At 38.8% G+C, this 22,193-nt stretch overlaps 1 protein-coding gene across 1 annotated transcript in view; it reads right to left on the bottom strand.

Moving 5' to 3' along the window:
* LOC124556308 (bromodomain adjacent to zinc finger domain protein 2B-like) overlaps positions 1-22,193 on the bottom strand; it is a 379,839-nt gene that overhangs the window by 5,630 nt on the left and 352,016 nt on the right. The window contains exons 32-34 of the mRNA XM_047130281.1: positions 19,434-19,575; positions 19,189-19,316; positions 11,000-11,302 (exon numbers count right to left, since the gene is read on the bottom strand). Of these exons, the coding sequence (XP_046986237.1) occupies positions 11,000-11,302; positions 19,189-19,316; positions 19,434-19,575 (573 nt within the window). The remainder of the gene's footprint in view (positions 1-10,999; positions 11,303-19,188; positions 19,317-19,433; positions 19,576-22,193) is intronic.

The raw sequence follows: 22,193 nt of genomic DNA, 5'->3' as shown, positions 1-22,193 counted from the left end.
ACTCCTGCACAGGAACACAACCAATGGATATTTGAAGCAAGAGGAAAGGCATTTCAACTGACAAATCACAATTTAAGTTGACACAAGTAAACCAGAAGCACATCAGATGACAAAATTTGATTTGCAAGCTGTCTACAGTTCAGTTCCCTAGTTGTAGCTTCATACAGAGACTATTATATGGGATGATATAGTGCCACTGGTACATATGTCATAAACACTGATCAAGGGCATCATTTTGTTCACTCACAGCACCATGATAGGCACAATGCAACACAACAACCCACCCCATATCTATTTATATCACTGTAATTTAATGAACAGTCCACAGACATTTAAGTAAACATCCAGTGCTGCATCTATGGCATAGCCAACTACCTCTGCAACCAGACATACATCTGTGACTGGCAACTTGACAGCTCCAGTCAACCAGCATAAGTGTTGGCAAACCAGCACTTGCTGGTGCGTGCACTAGGTGTATGTAAACTTTCTGGACAATGACCAAAATGTGGTCGCTTTTTGTACATTTTACCTCCTGCAGCTGCAACATCAGACACCAGTGTCACCACCAGCAGCCGCACTGCAACAACTGTAGCACAGCAATCAAGTTGTGCTCCATGCAGAAATCCTTTCACTTGCCTATTTAAAATACCACTCAACGACTAGCTCAGTATTCACTCAGTGTCCATTCTGAGCTCTATGCTGGCAGCACCCAGCTGCATCAGCCAGAGTTCATGGTCATCCTTCAAAGCCCATGCTCCAGCCTTTATGCTCTTCGCACTCAGTAGCTCATTCTATGCATCACACATGGAACATCTTCTGTTAGCCATTCTGTGTTGAACCATACAACAGCCAGCACTTGTGGACTTGAACAGTTATTTGTCAAATGTTATCTCTTTCTGTGACTCACTAAAAAACTGTGGTTACTTGCCAAGTGTTGTCTCTTATTGTAGCTCACTAAAGAACTGGACAGTTACTTGCCAAGTGTTATCTGTTCTTTAGTGAAGTTGTCATCAACAAAATCAGTTCTTAGCTTACTTGGAAGCCAGTCTCTCTTCATGCACCATACACCAGTGCATGGCTAAGGTTCTTGGCTAAGGTTCTAGTTGGCAATTAGGACTGAGGTTGTGATTACTGGGTACACAGTTATTTGTATTAATACTATAAATACTACAGGACTGTTGATGAGGGCAAAACTTTTCTACAATGCTTTTATTCCAAAACAAATTAGCAATGAGGATAAAACTCCTCTGCAATATCCTCCTTTCAACAGATCTGGCAATTTCTATCACTGACAACAAGTTCCCATGATTGCAGCATTACATTTTCATCATTGGCAATGAAGTTTCACTTCACAACATACATTTCTGTCATTGGCAACAAAGATTCCATCTTTGCGACATTGCATTTCCGCTATTGGTGACACTACATTCCTGTCTTTGGTGATGTTCCATGTTTGCCATGTTCCATTCTCTGTTGTTAGCAACGAGGTTTCCAGATAGTTTGGACAAATCCTTGTACTGTTCTCCACGTATATGGTACTTTTTTCCTCAACACCCTTTCCACATCCTTGGTGCACTAACACATCACTCTCATTAATGTATGGTCATCATACACCCCAACATGGCATAATTCTACCTGGTTTTCTTGCACCCATGCAACAGAATGCCTTTCTGGTGCCTCCGCTTGGTCATCTCTCTGGGACTCCTGAAGCTGGTGGCTCCATGTGTAGTCACACAGTCAGGCACTGGATAGCATCACTGCAGCACCAGGGGTGCCTAGCAGCTGTCCCCAGTGTGCCTCCAGGGTCAAATACCTGCATATGGCACCGCAACAGACCAGAGAGATTATCTCTGCTTTTGGGCAAGCATCTTAAGTGGTAAGACTGCCAGTTTTACTTGTGAAATGAAGGCAGAGCTCGCCATCTGTAGCATCATCGATGCAACTGATTGCGAACCATTGGCACAAAGCCAAATGGAGGGTCTGAATCAGAGGTCCAGATGGTTCTGAAACTGCATAAGCTGCAGAATCCTTGACTTGCATCACAGGGTAGTGTATCAGGTCCCATTGCAGAAGTCAGGGGTCTCTCAATGCAGGGTGTGGCTGAGATCTGTAGAATGGACTGGGTGGTTCTTTAAGTTAGAGGGTCTTGGAAATTACAGAAAGGGGATTAGTCTAAAAGGGTGCAGGGCAAACACAGGATGGGGGTAGACCTAGCAGAGGTTGCTATTGTAGCTGTAAATTGTCGTGTCTGGAAAGGACCAGAGCTCCAAGTGCTAACAGAAATATCTGAAGCTCAAATTGTTATAGGTACAGAAAGCTGACTAAAACTGGAGATACATTAAGTCAAAATTTTTGCAGAGGAACTAATGGTGTTCAGGAAGATAGATTAAATAATATTGGTGGTGGAGGGGTTACTGCTGTTAAACGTAGTTTACCACGTAGTGAAATTGATATAGATAGTTCCTGCAATTCAGTATTGGTCAAGGTTATACTCGCCAACTGAAATAAATTAATAACTAATTTTACTGAAACCCTCCCCCCCTCCAACCAAATTCATGCGATTCAGTTGCTGTGCAGTTCAACGGAAGTTTGCACTCAATTCAAGTGGGTACCCCTCTCATAGTATCATAGCTGGTGGTGACTTCAATCTACCCCCAATGTTTTGGCGAAAATACATCTTCAAAGCCAGTGGCAGGCATAAAATATAGTCCAAAATTGTATTGCTTTCTCTGAAAAATTATTTTGAACAATTAGCTCATGAGCCCACTCAAAGTGTAAATGGTAGTGAAAACATACCTCACCTCTTAGCAACAAACAATCCTGAGCAAATAAAGGGCATCATTACAGATGCAAGGATTTGTGTCCACATGGTAGCTGAAGCAAGACTGAAAGCAGATAAAATTTCACTGGAACCTTCCTAAGAGACAGTCTCCACTTATTCCAAAGTGCACGTGTATAGACCAGATGTGGCTCAAATTCAGAGAAACAGATAAATAGCAGTTGAGAGATATATATCACATTAATTAATGAGAGATGGTCCTCATCCCCCACAGGGCACAAAACAGGTCAGAACACTGCTGTGGAAGCAATGTAGAAAGCACGTCTAGTTTAAAAGAATACAAAATCTCCAAGATTGTCAATGTTTTACTGAAGCTCAAAATTTAGCACAGGCGTCAATGCGAGAGACTTTACACAACAGAACGCTATCTCAAAATCTGGCAGAAAATCCAAAAAGATATTGGTCATATGTAAAGTACACCAGTGACAAGACAATCAACACCCTCACTGTACGGCAGGAATGGTAATGTTACTGATGACAGTGCCACTAAGTCAGAGTTACAAAACACTGTTTTCCAAAATTCCTTCACCAAAGAAGTTGAAGTACATGTTCCAGAATTCAAATTAAGAACAGCTGCCAACGTGGGTAGCTTAGAAGGGTATATCCTCACTGTAGTAAAGCAGCTTAAATAACTTAATAAATTAAGTCCTCCAGTCCAAATTGTATATCATTTAGGTTCCTTTCAGCATATGATGATATAATGGCTCCATACTTAGCAATCATACACAACCACTCGTTTGTTGAAAGATAGGAACCTAAACACTGGGAAGTCGCACAGGTCACACCAATACCCAAGAAAGGACATAAGAATTAGCCACTGAATTAAAGACTCATATCACTAACACTGATTTGCAGTAGGTTAGCAACCATATTTGCCTGAGTATAAGACGACCCTGAATATAAGATGACCCCCCCCCTTTTTTTAGAGGCACCTTGAGAAAAATGTATTTTTAACATATTCTGACTAATTAAAATTACAAACTACTTTATTGACAAAAAGTATCTGCCAAAAAAGTTAGCTTTATCTATTCTAAACTTATGACATTTATTGACTGTTTACATTTTGATAATATTAGGAAAAATAAAACAAATGAAAAGAAATTGTTTACCTTAATTTTTGGACCATTTCCTTAGCTACCTTTTTTGCTTACTGATCCTGTAGTCTGTGGTACCACTATTTTTAATCACCACCACCACCACCAACAACAACAACAACAACAACAACATCCTAATAACACAGCTAGGAAATTTATATCTTCATTGTCACAAATATTTGTCTACTTCTTCCGAATATGTTGCTACTTATAAGTTTGTCATTGTGGTGGGACCTAAGAACACAACTGTTTTTTTCTGAATACATATCAGATTTTGCTTCTTCACTGATGTGGAAATGCCACAATATCTCATGCTTCCAAACATGTCACCTGCCTACCACTCCTGCATTGGCTGTGTAGAACTAGCTGACACATACCCTTTCATTCACATCATTCCACAATGAGCATTAACATTGCAGCAAGAAACACATTAGTATGCCACTGGCTCCTATCTCAAGTTTTACAATCACACAGAAATGAATACTATTGTTGAGCATATGTCTAACTTTAAAGTCAGTTTGATTCTGACTACAATTGGACTCAGGCAAACTGCAGTTCACATGTGGTAGATGTTCATAAAAATCCAAAGAATGTGGTATAGATTCCTATAGTCAGCAACACGACAAAATTTGCTGCTCGCTCACCGCTCCTCTCCCTGCAATCATCATAGCTCTAAGCCAAGCTAGTGTCACCTTCCCCTTCCAAACCTTCCATAGTGCTGGGCTTGAGCAACTGTGAAAAGCAGTCTGCAATATCTTCTAGTGTGCAAGTCATGTTTAAAAACACCATAAATAAAAGATCACAATTATAATTGAGTCCCATTCTCAAACTTTCACTCATCCTGTGATCTAGTGAGATCTGTTGGTAATATCTCCACAATGGGTCTTGCCATTGCAATTTGTTCTCACAATAACAGTTACAGGCAGTTTAATATGGTTTATTTCTTTTGCTAGACATTTCATTCTGAACTACTTTTGCTTCTTGTTTCAACTGAATTTTACCATCATGTTCTAAAGCTGATTAAAAGCTGTTAACGTTTTTATCTTGTTTTCTAATATGTGAACAGTGACTGAATTTCTCATTTGCAATCCACATGGTAAATCATTGCAGTCTCTCACATCTAAATAATATGTGGGTCTGGCTTCTGAATCAACTAATGTTTTTTGTAGGACAGCATTTCTGTTTTTGAATGTTACCTTTACTAAAGGAGCAGAATTAATGTTTGTATATGGTATCCATATGTACAAGAATTTTTTATTGCAAACATGTTTGAATACCAAAGTTTTTAAGATGATAGAATTTAATGCTATTTCCTCCCGTGTTTCACAAAACTGTCAAATTTTAATCAGAGTAATAGACTTGTCGTGGCTAGTTCATAGTTTCTCGCATATCTTTTGCACTAATGCCATGCAAGTCAATGTCAGTAATTGTTTGAGCAGTGTTGATACTGCATCAAGCGCTTTGGCATACTGGAAATCTCAAGCCTGTTGGGACATGAGTATCATTAAATTCTCCTCCAAATTCTTCAAAATAAATCTGGATGTGACCTCAACAGCCAAAGCTTCATCTCTAAATGTAAGACAACCCCAATATATGAAGACTATCCCTATAAACTCTGCTAAACAACATAAAAATGCTGAACTCAGCAGTATTAGTTTATAATTTGCAAATATAAGACACCTGTATGTTTCACATGATGAGTTTGGAAAAAAAATAATGTCATCTTATAATCTAGTGAATATGGGTACCTCTAAGAAAATGATTTATTGACAAATAATCAGCTCAAATTCAGAAAATATCATTCTTGTGAAACACAATGAGCTCTTTATTCACATGAATTAATGAGTGCTATCAACAGGGGATCTCAAATGGATTCCATATTTTTAGATCCCCAGAAGGCTTTTGACGCCATTCCTCACAAGGAACTTATAATCAAACTACATGCTTATGGAATATCATCTCAGTTTTGCAACCAAAAATCCATGATTTCCTGTCATAAAGGTCACAGTTCTTAGTAACTGATGGAAAGTCACTGAGTCAAACAGATGTGATAACTGGTGTTCTCCAACGAATTGTTATAGGTCCTCTACTGTTCCTAATCTATATGAAGGATTTAGGAGAAAATCTGAGCACCCCTCTTAGACTGTTTTCAGGTGATGCTGTTATTTTGAATTGCAAAATGATTTAAATAAGATATCTGTATGATGCGAAAACTGCCAGTCGACTGTAAATAATGAAAAGTGTGAAGTCATTCACATGAGTAGTGAAAGGAATCTGCTAAATTTTGGTTACACGATAAATCACACATATATAAAGGTTGTAAATTGAAGTAAATACTTAAGGATGAAAATTGTAAATCACTTAAACTGGATCTATCACACAGATAATGCTGTGGAGAAAGGTAAGCAAAGACTGCAGTTTATTGGTAGAATGCTTACAAGACGCCACAGGTCTCCTAAAGAGACTGCCTACACTACACTGATCTGTTGTCTTCTGAAGTACTACTGTTCGGTATGGGATATACATCAGATAGGATTGACAGAGGGCATTGAAAAAGTCCAAAGATCGGCAGCTTGTTTTGCATTATCGTGAAATAGGGGCGAGTGTGTCACAGATATGATGTGCAAGCAGGTGGGTCATTAAAACAAATGTGTTTTTCATTGTGCCAGGATCTTTTTTACAAAATTTCAATCAACAGCTTTCTCCCGTGATTGCAAAAATAGTCTGTTAGTGCCCACTTGCATAGGGAGAAATGCTCATTTAATAAAATAAAATAAATCAGAGTTCACACAAAAATATTTAAGAGTTCATTTTTCTGGGGCTCTTTGAGAGTGCAACAGTAGAGAAATAGCTTGAAGATGGTCCAATGAACCCTCTACCAGGCACTTAATTGTGAACTGCACTGTAGTTATGCAGATGTACTACAGGGTGACTCTAACTATGGTATTTTCATCAGACACTCTCATGTGGCACCCCTTGTTCTGGTTGTCTTGCAAACATTTAACAGAATGCCTCATTTGACACCATCTCACAACCTCACAGCCCATATGCTGGAGTCAGGGTTGTAGCCACCATACGTTCCCCACACCCTGGGACATCCTCTATGTCAAACCAGGGGAGGCACCTCTACCACATAGATTCCTATCAACAGTGCTTTCCAGCATTGTGTGACATTGCCATCCTTCCCCAAGATGGGTAGTCGGAGGGTGGGGGGAGGGGGGCAGGCAAGTTCTGCTGCCAAGAGTGAACCAGCCACCATGTACTAGCACCACGACAAGCACCTTGACGCACCAGCCCCATGACACAATGCACTGACACTAAAATGACTCCTCCATCTCTTTCCCGAAGAGGGAAGGGGATGAACAATCTACAGCTGTTATTGAGATGGCTCTGCCATCACATTCCAACGGTGGAAGGGAGGGCACATCTATGGCCGTTCGCTGACTACTTCTCAAACCAGATGTCCGTCTGTTACTGGTGTATCAACAGGCTCCAGTAGCCTAAACTACATGCCGGCAAGCCAGTACTGACTGGTACATGCACCACATGTATGGGAACTTCCTGCACAATGGCTAGAACATGCTGGCTTATTGTCCACATTCTCTTCTGCAGCCACCACACAATGCACCAGTCTCACAACCAGCAGAGAAAGCTGCTATGACCATAATGCTACAATAAAGTCACATGCTACGCACAGAAGTCCTTCTGCCTGCCTATTTAAAACATCACTCAATGACTAGTTCCACATTTGCTCAGCATCTACTCTGTGGTCTATGGCAGCCATGCCCAGTGGCATCAGTCAGAACACATGCTTTTCCTTCCCACCTTCCCTCAACATACTCTCCAGGCTTTATACCAGCTGTGCCCACCCCATAGTGTACCATGGCTTGTGGATTTCAACAGAGTTACTTTCCAAGTGTTATCTATTTTTGTAACTCACTAAAGAGCAGTGGTTATGTGCTGGGTGTTGTCTCTTATCGCAACTGACTAAGGAACTGTGGAGTGTTTACTATGTTGTCATCAATGAAATTTGTTCTTTGTCTATTGGGAGCCACTATATCTTCAAGCACCACACATTGGTCGAAACAAAATGTTCACGCTCCGTGAGAGTTTCACTTGCTGCTTAGGATTGGAGTTATGTCACTGCTATTATGATTGCTGAGTACATGGTTATTTGTAGTAAGACTATAGTACAACATCTAAAAACTAAACCCCACCTGAATAGGCCATGAAGGCCCAACAGTATTGACCGGCAACCATATTATCCTCAGCCCACAGGCATCACTGGATGCGGATATGGAGGGGCACAAGTGCAACATCGGGTCCACAAAATCATATGATTTCAGTTCTAACGAGTACTTCTGGTCATGTTGTGGAGCTTCCTCCAGCCACTCTCTGAATTATGGACAGTTGCTGAGCAAGAATGGATCAGAATGGCTCTCAATAATTTAGCATCTTGCAGAGTTCATGCCACAATGATGCTTCTGTTAGCATGATGAACAATCTGCTAAACACTATTAATTCAATTGCTCATTCTTAGGCAACATAAACTAGAAAAAAGAAGGTGAGGATCTTCGCTGAGACAGGGTCCACAGCAGTGATTGATAGTTTAAATGATTTAGTGCTGCCTGCAGCTGTTGTTTTTCCTGAATTGGATGTGGGATTGTACAGTGTCGGTCTTAGACCATTATCATGTATCTACAAACTGGAAGCACCGTACATTCATTGTATTAGCAATCACTTAAGAATTACACATAAAAACAATTCAGTTTTTACGATACGCCAGGAAAATATAACTTAGTGAACAAAAAATTCATTGATGGCACATTATGCCATAAAGCTCTCTGCTCCTGCATACATTTAATTAGTGTCCACCATTATTGGGCTTATGGGTGCAGGTGTCATAATTGTCACAAAATTAGAAGCATTAGCCCTATTAGTATAGGAACATGTCACTGTTTTAAAAACTACACACATTTCACATCCCATCACACTCAATACACACATTATGGCCGCAAAAGGTTCAATGTGGACATGTGACTACCACATAACTGTTGCAAAGGTCTTATACACAAATATACAAAGTAGGAACACTCAATATATATAGATGGTGCACATGAGTGTTATTCGATCATGTAGGCATAAAAGTGGTAAAATAGATAAAATTAAAATAAAGCCAAGGTGTGTAGTTTACTAGTCAAATAATTAGAATGTTAAAAACTGTGTTGTTGAGTTATAAGATGAAAGAAGGCTAAGAAAATAATAAAACTGCCATAGTTTGTTATTATAAAGCTATATGGTCCCCCCTTATCATAGCCACAAGAGCCTATCACTATGGCAATGACTGTGTGTCCAATGGCCCTGCAACACTGTCACAGAATGGGTGCAAAATTGTCTAGAAATTTCCCATTTCACAGATCTTTTTGTTTATTTACAACTCTACATGACTTGTTCCTTAAAGGTGTATAAATCTCCTCTATCATGTCCATGGCTTTACCTTTCTGTACCTTATGCAAGATCTGTAGTGATTCACTAATAGAAGGTACTTTGTGGTTGGAGCTTTTAAGAGAAGAGCAAAGGTGGTGGTTTACCATCACTTATTGTAGTGTGCTCTTTAGACCAGAAGCTAACATTCCTTTCCATTTGCCCAATATGAAACTGAGAGTAATCCCAATAGTTAATTTTATATATTCCTAACTATGAAAAAGGTTCCTATCTATGTGGCATATGTCTCAATCACCATTCTGTTATTGTTCATGTAACTTGTTTTCAAGATGTGCCCACTTACCAATGGGACTAGCATTTCTAATTTTATGACAGTTACGACACCTGCTCTCGTAAGCACAATAATGGTGGGTGATGTTTAAATACACACAGGACCAGAGACCCATAGAGCGTAATGTACTCTCAATAATTTTTTTCTAAAATAGGTTACATTTCCCTAGCATATCCTAAGATTTGACATGTTTTTATGTTTAATGCTTAAATGACTGCTAATACACTGGATGTATGGTGCTTCCTTTTTGTAGATACTTGATAATGGTTTAAGACCAAAATTGTAGAAACATACAGCCCATAAAGGACAAATGGCAGATACAGACAGCACTAAATCATTTAAATAAAGAAGAAGTTGCTGAAATTGACAAAAATGGTCAAAATAAAAGTATGAGAAACATATGGACAGGCATGGTTTCAAAGGTTACAGAACAATCACCTAAAACCACATGCACATGTAACAGAGAGAAAAAAAAGAAATACATAATACTTAATCCACTACAAACCAAAAACCAATGTACAAAGACCTAAAATTCTGAAAGAAGGCCTTCACTTAATAATATCACCCTTACATCAAATAATACCAACAATACGATTAGGATAATTTGCCACTAACCACACAGAGGAGGCACTGAGTTTCCAACAGGCACATTCAAAAGTAGACTATTGGACATTACTCAGCTGTTGGATAAAGTCCTTCATCAGACAGACACACACACACACACACATATACATACATACACACACACACACACACATATACATACATACACACACACACACACACACACACACACACACACACACACACACACACACACAGTCTTCTCTGTCCCACTCTGGTTGGAGCTACAAGCTACAGCCCTCAGTGACAACAGTGCTGCACCTGCAGTCAGACTGGGATGGAGGTGTCTGTGGTCCAGTGTGTGAAAACTGAATAATATCCAACATCCTACTTTTAAATATGCCTCCCTCTATGCAGTGAGTAGCAAACTATCCTAATCACATTTTTGTTATTACAGATTTTCCATTGTTACAGCAGAGAATAAAATTCCAGGGTATATACAGGTACCTGTTGAGCTAGTGTTGCAAAATGTGTTAAGCATGTTCAAGGAACTATTTCTCTCTCCTGTCCTTCATACACCATTTTTAAATGATAACAAATCAAATCATCAAAAAACACTTTATGTATGAAATAAATGTGTAAACTCAGCCAGGAATTAATACTAACTTAACATTAATTCCAAACACATATCAGACATTATAAAGTAGTGCAGTAATTACAACTTACGTTGAATCCTGGAGCTTCCGCTTGATTGTGCTCAAGTCCATTGGATTCTTTATAATTTTTCGATACGTTGGGAACTGTTTAGTGTTCACTGGCAGCAAAAATGGCCATGCCTCATCATGTGCCTCTAAATCCTCAAGCAGCACTCGACATGGATTGAGATCCTTGGCAACCTTTTTACTTGATGAACCACTACTTTTGTCCTTCTTGCTCTGACTTGTTGTATTTTGCGTTGTTTGAGGTGGAGAAGCATTTGGAGCTACAGATGAAGTATCTTCAATCGGTGCAGCTGGAGTTGCTGGTGGACTGTGAAAAACATCAACAAAATTTTATATGAGTTATAAGACATACAATTAGCAACAAAGCATTTATTCAACATATTGCTCACGAAAATCTTACTATAGAATTTGAAAATAATCAATTTTTGATAATATAACATAACTGGATATATAAAAATCTACTCACCAAGTAACAGTAGGAGAACACACATATAAAAAAGATTTTACTTATGCGAGCTTTCGGAGCCCATGGTTCCTTCTTCTGGCAGAAGAGCTGGTGGGGAAGGAAGAGGGGTGAAGGGAAAGGAACTGAGAGCTTTAGGAAAATGGGTAAAGTTTGTAAAAGTCACCCAGAACTCTAGGTCAGGGGAGACTTGCCCACATGGGATGAGATGGAAAGTCTTTTCATTGCGCCCAGTTAAGTTTCTCCTGGCTCTATCCCTTTTCCTAAAGCTCTCCAGTTCTTTTCCCTTCACCCCTCTTCTTCCTATTCAAGCCTTCAGCTGGAAGAAGGAGCCATGTGCTCCAAAAGTTTGCATAAGCAAAACCTTTTTTTTTATATGAGTGTTTTCTTGCCGCCACTTGGTCAGTAGATTTTTCATCTATCCAATTACATTACTACATAATTTGCAATAAAAAGTTTATTACTACTGCTTACTATTTAGTTCCAGCATCATGATGGTAAAGTGAAAAGTACTCAGCTGTCACAAAGATGGCACTGATGTAAATAATTTTTTTTTCCTTGTTATGTTGGTAGATGTTGTACTATACCCCATGTCAACTATCAACTTCATCAGCAAAATAATTTTGTTTGTATGGTTTTTTATAAAGTAATCATAATGACTATATTTTATTTAGATGGATAACTAGGAATAGCATATATTTGTTCTAGACTATTTATAACTTAAATAAATTATTTCAGAATTGCTGAAGGTTTATAACAAGTCTCCTCCATTTTCAGCATTTCATAAATGAGCAGCTCAATTCAAACTTGGGTCATGCTTCTCTTAAACATGATCCATGTGAAGGATAACCCAAAACTACAACCACAGAAAAACACAGTGAGTAAGTTCACAATTTGGTTTGGTGATTTGTGATTAAAGAAGAATAAAACAATAATCATATCAGATAAAACAGAGCAGCATATTTTATGTGAAAAATTAACTATGAAAAAGTTTTGTCAACACTGATGCTGGCCTTCTTGCATGCTGACCAAAAGTAAATGCAAATAAAGTAAATGCAAAAATGAAGTTCTCTGCAACTAAAACCATTGGTTTGAAACTGATGCCACTGGAACAATGAGGGCAAAGTTGATTTCATCTGACAGAACAGTTATGGCTTATGTTTTTATGTGATTAAAACATTGGACAATGTCTATTTACCTAAAAGAGACAATGCCAAAAAATAAATGCATTTTTGATACATATAAAAGAAACAGTCTTTCATTTCCAAGCTGAAAATTTGTAACCTTGTTCCTACACCATACATAAAATTCCTGCACAGATTATGTGTTTGTATTTGATGTTCTCAATTAACAGTAGTGTATTTTTTTATCAGCAAGCAATTACAGATCATTCTCATTGTGCAGTTAACAGTAGTTGCAAAATCTGCACTTCATTGCACCAAGATTTAGTGGATTCTTTTTAATTTGGGGGTTAGTTGAAAATTATTTAGTTGGTCACCAGCAGAAAAATACACTCCTGGAAATGGAAAAAAGAACACATTGACACCGGTGTGTCAGACCCACCATACTTGCTCCGGACACTGCGAGAGGGCTGTACAAGCAATGATCACACGCACGGCACAGCGGACACACCAGGAACCGCGGTGTTGGCCGTCGAATGGCGCTAGCTGCGCAGCATTTGTGCACCGCCGCCGTCAGTGTCAGCCAGTTTGCCGTGGCATACGGAGCTCCATCGCAGTCTTTAACACTGGTAGCATGCCGCGACAGCGTGGACGTGAACCGTATGTGCAGTTGACGGACTTTGAGTGAGGGCGTATAGTGGGCATGCGGGAGGCCGGGTGGACGTACCGCCGAATTGCTCAACACGTGGGGTGTGAGGTCTCCACAGTACATCGATGTTGTCGGCAGTGGTCGGCGGAAGGTGCACGTGCCCGTCGACCTGGGACCGGACCGCAGCGACGCACGGATGCACGCCAAGAATGTAGGATCCTACGCAGTGCCGTAGGGGACCGCACCGCCACTTCCCAGCAAATTAGGGACACTGTTGCTCCTGGGGTATCGGCGAGGACCATTCGCAACCGTCTCCATGAAGCTGGGCTACGGTCCCGCACACCGTTAGGCCGTCTTCCGCTCACGCCCCAACATCGTGCAGCCCGCCTCCAGTGGTGTCGCGACAGATGTGAATGGAGGGACGAATGGAGACGTGTCGTCGTCAGCGATGAGAGTCGCTTCTGCCTTGGTGCCAATGATGGTCGTATGCGTGTTTGGCGCCGTGCAGGTGAGCGCCACAATCAGGACTGCATACGACCGAGGCACACAGGGCCAACACCCGGCATCATGGTGTGGGGAGCGATCTCCTACACTGGCCGTACACCACTGGTGATCGTCGAGGGGAAACTGAATAGTGCACGGTACATACAAACCGTCATTGAACCCATCGTTCTACCATTCCTAGACCGGCAAGGGAACTTGCTGTTCCAACAGGACAATGCACGTCCGCATGTATCCCGTGCCACCCAACGTGCTCTAGAAGGTGTAAGTCAACTACCCTGGCCAGCAAGATCTCCGGATCTGTCCCCCATTGAGCATGTTTGGGACTGGATGAAGCGTCGTCTCACGCGGTCTGCACGTCCAGCACGAACGCTGGTCCAACTGAGGCGCCAGGTGGAAATGGCATGGCAAGCCGTTCCACAGGACTACATCCAGCATCTCTACGATCGTCTCCATGGGAGAATAGCAGCCTGCATTGCTGCGAAAGGTAGATATACACTGTACTAGTGCCGACATTGTGCATGCTCTGTTGCCTGTGTCTATGTGCCTGTGGTTCTGTCAGTGTGATCATGTGATGTATCTGACCCCAGGAATGTGTCAATAAAGTTTCCCCTTCCTGGGACAATGAATTCACGGTGTTCTTATTTCAATTTCCAGGAGTGTAGATCATGCCATGCATACTGGTACATCTAAGTACTCTTTCCATATTTTTCATTTAGTATTATACTTTTAAACCTTTTAGAGTGAAAATAAATTTAAGCTTTCAAGCAACCACCTATTCAAATTCAGAAATTTTCTATTTTTATGGCCTGACTACTTAGGCATCACAACTTACTTCATTAAAGCTTTGCCTCTCAGGTTGAGTTCATTTTAATAAAAATCTTTACAACTAGTGAACTCTTACTCTTTGTCAAGGACATATTAATACCCTCTACTCAGATGATCTATTAAGGCAGATACTATTGTACACTATTCTTAATCAATCCTAATCATTTATTTCCCTATAATTTTAGTGGATTTATATGGCTTGTCACAAAATTAGTCTCAGAAGGTGCTGTATCCTGCTACAGGTGTACGGGAATGTGAGTGCGCTGAGTGTAGTGTCACTGCACGTGTGTGCTTAAGTCAACCTATTGTATAGTAACCAAGTAATACACGAAACTGATCCAAGTAACACAAATGTGGCTTCAATCATAAACTTCTGAACAATAATGGAAATAATCTCTCATGACTCCACACATAACAAGACAAATGAATGTAAATGAACAACAACACCTGATGGTATTTCAGAAAGTTTTGGCATTGTTTTGTGCTTGAAAATGATCACTGGATTTGTTTAGTGCCATCGGCACAACAAGAAAGGACAACACTCACGTCCACTTGTTTTTATAATTACGGTTTTAGCACCTTTCATGGCAACAGTTCTCTTACTCGGCACATCAAATGTCAGAAGTTGCAACATAAGCAATAAACAGAAAGTTGCTATGCATTAATCAGAATAACTGATGTGAGCAGTACATACTAAAAGAACATAGTGAGAGTGAGTCAGCTCTACTCCGCACATACATAGGCACAAGTAGACAACACAGCGGGGACTGTGTCGTGTCCACACTTCCTACAGGGGCCTACAATGATACAGTTGGCAGTAATTTTAAGTATGCATGCACAGGGACACTACACTCGGCGCACTCAGACTTGCGTGTACTAGTAGCAGGATAGGGCAAACGGGAATGGGGAAATGGCTCACCATTTAATGGAACTGATACTCAACCACAGACGTGCATTGATAAGCTGATTACTCTAAAACTCAATGAATCCATTGACAAGGCAAAGGCCAACTTGAGTAGCAAGCAGAAAACTTTATTTCATGAGGAACCACAGCCAAAATCCTATAGGATGTTTCCCTCAAAATGGCAACGTCCTATTAAAATTACCTATGCTCTATTTAACTGAAGGTAACATGCTCCTCATATCCTCCCACAATTAACGTCATTTAAATATTCCTACTGGTTCTTTTGCACTGTAGGGTGAATATTTTATCAAAGCACATTAAGAATATGGTATGGTAACCATTTGTTATGAATTAGCACTGAAACATTCATAAAGATTTGCAGACTAGTCCAAAAATATCTAATACTAGTACATTTCATTTTCTTAATAATATACTATCCTTTCAAATGATTGCTATTTGTTTAGATTTATTCATTGGAGATGTTATTATAAGTGGCTGTTACTTGTGTAAAACATGGGAAAAACTACATAGAGTCACAAATTTTTATTTTTATTCAAGATGCACAATTTAATTAGAATCCTGAGAATCTTACTGCTGTATTTCATTAATATTTGTAAGCGGTAATTTCCATTAGTCATGCTAATCGTACACAGGTTAGTTACAAGTCAATACAGTTGCCATGACCTTTTTATTTATTTATTTATCGTTAAAGTTATTGACTTGTTCTGGAAACTGTAGCATAAAACTCATGCACAAATAAATTAAAGCCTTTAAATTCCACATTACTATGATTTTTTTATGTATTTTAACATTATTATTCCATGTACACATTATAAATGCATAAACATGCCAAACAATAACTGAGTAGAAATATATTACATTATTTTCAGTGTTGATATGTTGCTATTGATAAGATGAAAGCTTCCTACAGATTTCAAAGATTATTTGTATGCTGTACATGCATATGATTATTAGAATAATCTCATGTTCATCACCAAGTTTTGGTCAGCAAAAAGAGAGATGGTGGAACACAATTCACGGTTACCAAATTGTGGACCAGATAAAATTCCTACACATGAGTTTACAAGAATAATGTCTTCTCTCACTCCAGACCATGACTGTTTTATCCACTGAGACGCTTGTGTGATTTTATGTTGTTTTAAAGCTCCCTTCGGCATTAATTCCTGTAAGGTATCATCCATTTGTTCCATTCCTCTCCCATACACTTTAAATAGTTTATTTATCAAGACATCAAAAGGTCACATTCCACTCAGAATAACAGCATGCTCTGTATTTCCCTGTCTCAGTTTCTCTTTCAGGGAATTTTTCAAATGACTACTAAACTGATCTTGCACAAGAAGAGAACTCTTCTTCAATAAAGCACCTTTTCTTCTCTCCCCCACTCTGTTAATCCACAATTCTATATCAGCTTCATCCATCCCACCCTTGTAACATACATGAACAACATCAGACAGTATTTCAGAAGATTTTGGCATTGTTTTGCACCTGAAAATGATCAGTGGATTAGATTTATTACCATCAGCACAACACAAAATAACAACAGTGTTAATGCATTTTTTCATGTCCACTTGTTTTTATAGTTACAGTTTTAGCACCTGTCATGACAACAGTTCTGTTACTCGGACATCAAATGTCAGAGGTGTTTTGTCCACATTCGTTATTTGGCTTATTCCACACTGGTTTCCTTTTGATGCTGAATAATAAAGCAACGAAAAGATAATATTTTCTCTTCATACCCTTTTGGAATTTTCTGAGCTATTTTGGTTTTAATTTGCAGGCTAAGTCAATGATGCTTCATAAACCTGTAGCACCAACCAACTCCACCCTTAAAGTCATTTAAGTTGCACTGTAGCACTAGCTTATGAGTGTGGATAATTTTTGTATGAAGTTCAATGCCATTTTGATGGTGTCCTTGAATCCATTTCAATATGTCATATTGCAGTTTTGGCCATTTTGCACCCAATCCTCTATTTGCACAGTTAATCCTCCTCATTTTTTTTCAGTTCTTCTTTACTAGTCCACCAATTGTGAATGGTTTTTTCCATTGGTGGAGGGCCAAAATGCTGCTCAGCTCCTCTATTTTCCAAGTTCTTCTGCATATGCTATTACTTTCAATTTCCGAAACTAGCTACATATGAAAATATTGTACATTACCAACAACACAAATCACTTTCAATCCAAGTTCACTGGGACCGTACACTGCAATGACACTTCATAGGCTAGACAATGTTCTGGGTTTGTGATGGCAGTGTGGGAGGGAAACAGTGTTAGCAAGCTTGTGAATCCCTGCAACTCGTGTTCGTTGCATCGGTGCACTGCTGCTGCCAGTTGAATCCAGTGTTGCCAGATAGAGACAGGTTTCCCATGGCATAAAATATTTGACCATTTTTAAGACTGGTGGGGATTTGAAATCAAACACTGGACATTTTTATATTAATTTTGAATATAAGATGCACCTGAATTTTGGAGGCAATTTTTTGAAGATATAAGTGCATCTTATAGTCTGCATAAGACTCCCAGGCATTAGTCAAGAAGGGTAGACAATATATGTTTGTACAAGGCTTCACTGTTGCCATTATTTTTATTCTATACTCTTTCATAATATCCCTAATACAATAAGATACTACACAACACCACATGAAGTCAGTTTTCAGCTACCTCCCTGGACAATGATGTGAGAATACTGGGCCACGACCATAGTTCAATGATGAGCATGGGACTTTTATTTAGCCCTTCATTTAAATCTGCACATTTAACTGATGTTGACTATGAGGATAAGATGAACTAAAGTTGTTAAGTACTGCTTGTCATATTTGTATCTAAGATTTCCTTTATGTCACTATTAAATTTATTTGTACTCTGCCTGGTATTTAAAGTGAATATTGTTCAGAAAATAAGTGCAAATTGTTAAAAATCTCTGTAGCTATTCAACAAGAACATATCTGTATTGGTAAATGCAACTTCCATTACTTACAGCAGCCTAAACATTATGGAACAAAGAAAACGATGGTCATTTAACCCATGCTAATTTAATTTGTTTCATATGAAGGAAATATTATATTATCTGTCCCATTGGAAGGACTTCTTCCTTGTTAAGTGTTCAACTTCAAAGTCACTATCCATCCCATTCTTTTCATCCATATTTCCAAAAATATTAGGAAAGTTAAATATGGCTTTTATCACAGAAGTTTATTCTGGTCCTGGCAGAAACAAACTACATTAAGCATGTCCAACCAAAGTATTTGCAAACAGTGCAAAAATTCATATTTAACACATTTGTCCATGTGTGGTGTATGCTATGATCAACTGTCAGTTCAGTTGTTTAATTACCTTAGATAAAGATATACCTACTTTGCAAGTGCTCTGGTATACAAAGAAAAGTGTCTGTAACAAGTGTTCCTTTGAAGATTATACCTTTAATGATACAGCAAAAACTTGCAAGTGACAATTGTGATACTGAAAATCAACAGGGAGAGAAGGTGGGAAACTTGGAGCCACTATAAATTAAATTAACTGTTTTATATAATCAAGACACACAAACAAAAGGATGAAGTCACAACTTAATTAAGTTTAAATGAGAACATAATAAGATTCACAGTTACGCAGCCACTATACCATAGTCATATTATGAGAGACATTTTAAGGTTAAGTAAATTATTCTCTTTTATGTCAATCTATTACATAAAATCATTGTGAAATAACTTACCTTGCTGGAACATGGTCACTACTCTCACTTTCGCGTGGTTTAGAATGGCCACCTGAACGACGGCCGCTGTTTCGCTTCTTTGGTTGTTTTGACTGACAAGTTGGGCAGAACCACTTCCCTCGTGGAACCTACATGATTTTTCACAATAGATTTTCAGTCATTTAAGTAAGCGTATGACACCTTTCATATTACAGTTTGATGCTTGTTGTACAGTATATATAGTTTAAACTTGTAGACTATCTTACCTTACTTAATACAGGCTGAAGACAATCCGTGTGGTATGCTCTAGGACATACATCACACAATACAAGATTTTTGCCTGTCTTTTTTCCACATACTATGCAGTTTCGTTCCCCTGTTGCTTTATTCATGCATTCAAAGCAGTACCTATGATAAAATAAAAACAATTGTAGCTAAACAATAATTGCATGGATGTACTTTTATACAAAAATGTTATCTCACAGTTACTCATAAATTATAATTAATTAAGTATAAAAACTCTTCTGTATGTGACATTTAAACATATTCAGTTTGCGAGCATTCCTCAGATTAGACTCATCAAAACATACAAGTTACGAACTGAGATTCACGTGGAATTAAATATCAGTGTTGCATCATGGAGTGTTGTTGTTGTTGTTGTCGTCGTCGTCATCTTCAGTCCGAAGACTGGTCTGATGCAGCTCTTCATACACGTCTATCCTATGCAAGTCTCTTCATCTCTGCATAACACTGCAGCCTACATCCATTTGAACGTGCTTATTGTAACCGAGCGGAGTGCCGCAGTGGTTAGACACTGGACTCGCATTCAAGAGGACGATGGTTCAACCCCGCGTCCGGCCATCCTGATTTAGGTTTTCCGTGATTTCCCTAAATCGCTCCAGGCAAATGTCAGAATGGTTCCTTTCAAAGGGCATGGCCAACTTCCTTCCCCATCCTTCCCTAATCTGATGAGACCGATGACCTCACTGTCTGGTCTCCTTCCCCAAAACAACCAACCAATTTGCTTATTGTATTTAATCCCCAAGTCCATCCATTACCAACTGACGATTCTTGGTACCTCAGGATATGTCCTATCAATTAATCTTTTCTTTTAGTCAGTCTGTGGCATAAATTTCTTTGTTCCCCAACTTGATTTATATCTCATCATTAGTTATTCAACCTACCCATCTAAAATTCAATGTTCTTCTGTAGCAAAACGTTTCAAAAGCTTCCATTCTCTTCTTGCCTGGACTGTTTGTTATAATTTATGTTTCACTTCTGTACAAGGCTACACTCCAGGTAAATATGTCTCCCTTCATGGATTAGGTGATAACACATGTTCCAGTCAACAATATCCCGCCATCTCTTCCATGGTCTTGCCCTCATCTACATCTAGATGACTACTCTGCAATTCCCACTTACATGCCCGGCAGAGGGTTCTTTGAACCACCTTCAGACTATTTCTCTACCATTCCATTCTCTAACAATGCATGGAAAAACTGAACACTTAAATCTTTCTGCATGAGTTCTGATTTCTCTTATTTTATTATGAAGATCATTTCTCCCTATGTAGGTTGGCGAGAACAAAATATTTTCAAATTCAGAGGAGAAAGTTGGTAACTGAAATTTCATGAAAACATCCTGTCGCAATGAAAAACACTTTTGTTTTAATGAATGTCATCCCAAGTTGCTTGTCACATTCATGAAACACTCTGCCTTATTTCATGATAATGCAAAATGAGTTGCCCTTCTTTGAACTTTTTTGATGTCCTCTACCAATCTTATCTGGTACAGCAATACTCTAGCAGTGGATGAACAAGCGTAGTGTCTTGTCCCTGTTGGTTTGTAGTTAAGAATTACCCCTGGAAGTTTATCTTCCTCCGACATTCTATCTACATGTTCCCACCTTGTTACCATAAGGGGTAGGCAAATGAAAATGAGACAGATGGGAGGAAAAGTAAGTAAACTCTTTATTATTTCAAAAGTAATTGCCAAAGTTAGTAATACATTTATCCCACTGCGAGACAAAATGGTCAGTGCTTGCATGAAAAAATGTTTGCGGTTGTCTTTGAAACCATTATTGTACCTAAGCATGCACAGTTTCATCTGAAGCAAATTTACAGCCACAAATGTATTTCTTCAGGGCTCCAAAAATATGGAAATTGCTTGGGAAGAGATAGAGGCTGTATGGAGAATGTGTAGGGATTTCCAGTGAAACTTCAGCAACACAGTCGAAACAACCCTGGCAACATGTGGTTTGCTTTTGTAGCATATTTCTAATAGTTTTACAGATTGCGCTGAATTTTACAATCTTAATATGAGTTTCATGGTCAAAATTACATCCTACATTACAACCAAGATACTGAAAGTTGATAATGTCCCTGTATTAAATTATTTATTACAATTTTAGATGTTATAGAGGATTTTCCCTTGAATGTCATTACTTTTGCTTTATTAGAGGGTATTTTCATGTTATATTAAGATGATATACAGATCTTTGAAGATTATCATCTACAAATTGTAGAGTATTAAAATATTTCTCGCTGTTGATCTTTAAGCCATAGGTGATATTGTGTTTCCAAGCCCTGACGAGGTCATATATATAGATGATGAAAAGATTCAGAGACAGCCATATCCTTGTCTACTGTGTTGTTGTTAACTGTTTAAACAAGTTATCACTATTTTCACTATAATTTTTGTCCGTTTGTAAAGAGCTTTCATGGAGTTAATTAGATATGCTAGGAAGTCTCTCTTCTCTATAGTCTGCTGCAGTAGCTGTCTACTGACTTTGTCAAAAGCTTTTTCATTATCTAAAAACGCTATGTGCATCTCCAAGTTACTTTCTTTTCTTTCCTCTACCAGTGGTTTTATACTAAAATTATCCATATAATAATGAGAGGATAGTAGTAGCTCCTTTTAGGATTGATAGGTGGCAGTAGAGATGAAAGATTCTGTAACATTTAAATTTATACTTGATTTTAACAATTTTTGCTTCTTCAAAAATGTTTATCTTGCTCTCCTAGACA

Source organism: Schistocerca americana, chromosome X (genome assembly GCF_021461395.2).
Source record: "Schistocerca americana isolate TAMUIC-IGC-003095 chromosome X, iqSchAmer2.1, whole genome shotgun sequence".
Classification (NCBI taxonomy): Eukaryota; Metazoa; Arthropoda; class Insecta; order Orthoptera; family Acrididae; genus Schistocerca; species Schistocerca americana.
Note: the sequence above shows the minus strand (reverse complement) of the source record. Positions and strands in the feature narration are given on the sequence as shown.